Source organism: Triticum dicoccoides, chromosome 3A (genome assembly GCF_002162155.2).
Source record: "Triticum dicoccoides isolate Atlit2015 ecotype Zavitan chromosome 3A, WEW_v2.0, whole genome shotgun sequence".
In the NCBI taxonomy this organism is placed as follows: domain Eukaryota; kingdom Viridiplantae; phylum Streptophyta; class Magnoliopsida; order Poales; family Poaceae; genus Triticum; species Triticum dicoccoides.
In genome coordinates this window covers 13,374,498-13,378,117 of record NC_041384.1, presented here as the reverse complement: position 1 = coordinate 13,378,117, position 3,620 = coordinate 13,374,498, and the positions used below count along the sequence as shown (strand labels likewise).

Below are 3,620 nucleotides of genomic sequence, written 5' to 3'. Positions count from 1 at the left end.
TTTTTTTGTATTTGTTTTTTAGTTTTCTTTTCGGTTTCAGTTTTTTCTTCTTGGTTTTTCTTTCGAATTTTTTTGAAAAAGATTGTAGAAACCTATTAAAATGTGATCTAATTTCAAAGATCTCAACGCGGAAAATCAAATGATTAAAATAGTTCAGAATTTGGATACACGGTTCAAAAGATGAACCTTATTGAAAAAACAAATATACGAAAAAAGAACAAACTCAAAGGTTGCAACAAGTGACGCACATGTAGTGCGTTGGTGGGATATGACTTCTCCAAGGATTAGCATTAACTAGCGATTTTGAGGTCCTTCTTGCAGTTCTCGCTGCACTTAACGTGCATCGGCTTTGTCTTCGACTTTGGCCCTTGGGCCTTGGGCGGCCTCTCAGCAGGCCCCTTCGGCTTGTCTTCCTTGGGCTCCTTCAGCTTGGGCCCCTGGGCCTTGGGCGGTCTCTCAGCAGGCCCCTTGGGCTTGTCTTCCTTGTGCGCCTCCGGCTTGTCGGACCGGGCGGCCGTGGCGGTGACAAGGAGAAGAACGACCGCCGCCACAACCAGCACGACTCCCAGGCGCCTCGCCATTGCGAAAGCACTCACGGTGTTGCTCCTAGCTTATACTAGTATGGTCTTGGTAGTGTCTTTCGTTCTGGTGATTATCTGAGACGGGTGCGTTTGTATGCATGGTTCTCATGGACTTTATAGGCCATCGATCGAGAGCATGGATACCTATGTAGCTCACTTGGTACGTGGTGCTCGTCAACGGCGCCGGCCTATCTATCTTAGCCGGGATGTAAGTTGCCGCTCGCTTGAAGCGGCAAAGGTTACGCGACCTAGTCTTCAAGGAAAAGAGGCTAATGCATAATGCATGTGCTTAGCAGCCTGCTAGCGGAAGCGATCCCAGCGTTTCACCGTCCTTGATTACGATATCTCCTAGTGTGTGTTAATTACTCTTCACAATGAGCAAAAGTTGCAGGTTGATTGAGTAGTACGTATGTACCAGCTGTTTCAGTGGTATGGGCGAACATTACCCCCTCCTTATTTATTTATTTTTGTTTTTTGGGCAAAGTACATTAACCCGGACATTTCTATCTTAGTGCGTGTTCCCATAAAACATACTCCCTCCGTTCCAAATTACTTGTCTTGAATTTGTCTAGATACGGAGGTATCTAGACTTGTCTTGGATTTGTCTAAATACGGAGGTATCTAGCACTATATATATGTTTCCATAAAACATAGAAGAATGTGACTATGCCACATATATATGTTAGTGGAATGCGACTATGCGAGCACATTGTGGTTATCTGACCACAAGCTCCAAGAACCATAGAAGATTAAAGACGGTTAGACGGGACACCGTGCTAGTTTGAAAATAAATGTCAGTGCCCAGACAAATAAACTAGTTTCTCGTCGTCATCACTTTGCCCATCCTCTGCGTCTCTTGTCAGGCTGCTGAAAACCCCAAGTTATTACAAGAAGATAAAAAGGAACAAAATGCAAAGTCACTTTGGGTGGGCTGCAGCCAGTATATCTCCCAAAGGAGAGGACAATTTGTCAATGGATTTACATCGATAAAACAATAAATGGAACAGAACACAAATGAAAACGACCCTCATATGTACACTCTGATCCCTGCCTACAGGCAATCATCAAGCCCTTAGATCTATTTCAGACAGTAACGTGCAACGTGCATGCAGGGTTAGAAGACCAGGACCCCAAAAGAGGTAAATTCCGCAGATGATCGAAGAAGCATTGTGAAATAGTCACCACCGCAGATAAAGTTTTCCAGTTCATATGCATACATAAGACGAATGGCATCATCTGTGACAGATTGCCACTCTTTCTCAGACACAACCTGAACCAAGCTTATAAATATCTTGCACTATATAGATAGATGGATAGATAGATGCGGCGCAGCGCAGACACCAAGTTAAAATTAATATATCCTGCACGCATTGATCTTGAAGATGCGGCCCACACATAGGGTAGATGTAGCTAATACATATAGTTACTGCTAACGGGTTCGTAATCTCAATATGAAACTCAGGGTCCTCCATGAAAATCTTGATTTTCGTCTTCTGGGAGCAACTTGGTTGGGCACATTAGTGGCTAGTTGTCAGAAATCTTCAAAGCAGCAACTGTCATCATACAAGCAAAACAGAGTGTCAGCAACAGAAGTAAAAGAAAAAAAGTATGAGCAACATTGAAACTTCTAAATTTGCTCTTTTTGCATCACACCGGTTGTCGAACTAGAGGCCAAAAATTAAGGTGAATTTTCTCACTAACAAACAGAGAAGGAAGCCATGATTATGTAACAAACATAACCAACATGCCATGTTAAATTACCAATCAATGATATCTGAATTAATCAACGAGTAAAAAATCTATCTTAGCTTTGTTACTGTTTTACTGTGTTTACGTCAATTGATATAGTTCTTCTAAAAAGGACATTGGGTATATACTATATTATATACTGAACAAATGCTTCCAAAATTAGTTGTCCCGAAATATGGATACATGGGCACACACCTTCGCGGACAGGGACTTCTATAGAACCATCACGCTGCCAGTATCCAGTAGTTGTGCCAAACTGCCGAGGTAAAAGAGAGATAATGTTTCCAACAACAAACAAGAGATCATCAATACAGTCACATCCGAGATGGCAGTTCATAAACTTGACTTCAGAACATTTAGTTTGTACTGAACATTTGGTAATGTGAGTCTATTTAAATGGAACAATGTGATGAAAATTGGAAATCGGTCATCACATGGAACGATGGATGTGAGAGATACAATCGGTGGCATAGAAAGAAATATGCATCAATAACAAGACTGTAAATTAACATAATCAAAATAATCTCCGTGCATAGCAATCAGTTTGCTGGTACAGTACCAGCAACACTAGAAGACATATGTGGTCAAAGTAACCATTTGATTGCCAGTCAAAAAGGTAAGTAGTAATGATTTGATACTATATGTGTTCTCTCCACTCTGTCGGTTGAAGCCGCCAAGTGGTGTCCCTTTGTTTCCTTTGGGATTTTCACAAAATTGCAATCATGTTGCACTTAAAAGCATGCATGCCTCTTGTTTGTACATAACCTTATATTTTCTAGTTCCTACAATCCAAAGAGGCCTAAAAATCGATAACCGTAGCAGCTAGCTTGGCATAAAAATGTCAGGAGTTTGAGTAGAAGTCTTGCCTGCGTGGTTGAATTGGGAGCCTCAGCTGCAGAAGCTACTTTGTGGCCGATCAAGGGAAGCAGGTAGCTAAAACGGGGATTGGCAAGGAACGTATCCTTCAACAAAGGATCAATCACATACTCAGCGCTGACGTTTGGTCCAAACTGTGGGCGTGTACAAGTGTGCATCGACCAAAAACTATGCTGCAAACCGAACAAAACAGCTCTGTCACATTTTACCTTAATTCAACAGTGTTTGAAATAACAAGGATTTCTTTGGCAGTGAGATTACAAGAAAGAAACATATTTTACCCTATATATAGGCTATGTAATCGAGATCTACTTTTCAGTTTTATGCATGTACCTTGTTGCTCTTTTATACTCCATTTTTTTTTACTATGATCAATAAATTACTTTGTACTAATTAAACAATTGACCGCATCGA

At 41.2% G+C, this 3,620-nt stretch overlaps 1 protein-coding gene across 1 annotated transcript in view; it reads right to left on the bottom strand.

Annotated features, from left to right (window-relative positions):
- Positions 1-1,734: 1,734 nt before the first annotated feature.
- The window catches only part of LOC119266682 (sodium/hydrogen exchanger 7-like), an 8,259-nt gene continuing 6,373 nt past the window's right edge, over positions 1,735-3,620 (bottom strand). The window contains exons 16-18 of the mRNA XM_037547935.1: positions 3,197-3,379; positions 2,526-2,586; positions 1,735-2,134 (exon numbers count right to left, since the gene is read on the bottom strand). Of these exons, the coding sequence (XP_037403832.1) occupies positions 2,106-2,134; positions 2,526-2,586; positions 3,197-3,379 (273 nt within the window). The 3' untranslated portion in view covers positions 1,735-2,105. The remainder of the gene's footprint in view (positions 2,135-2,525; positions 2,587-3,196; positions 3,380-3,620) is intronic.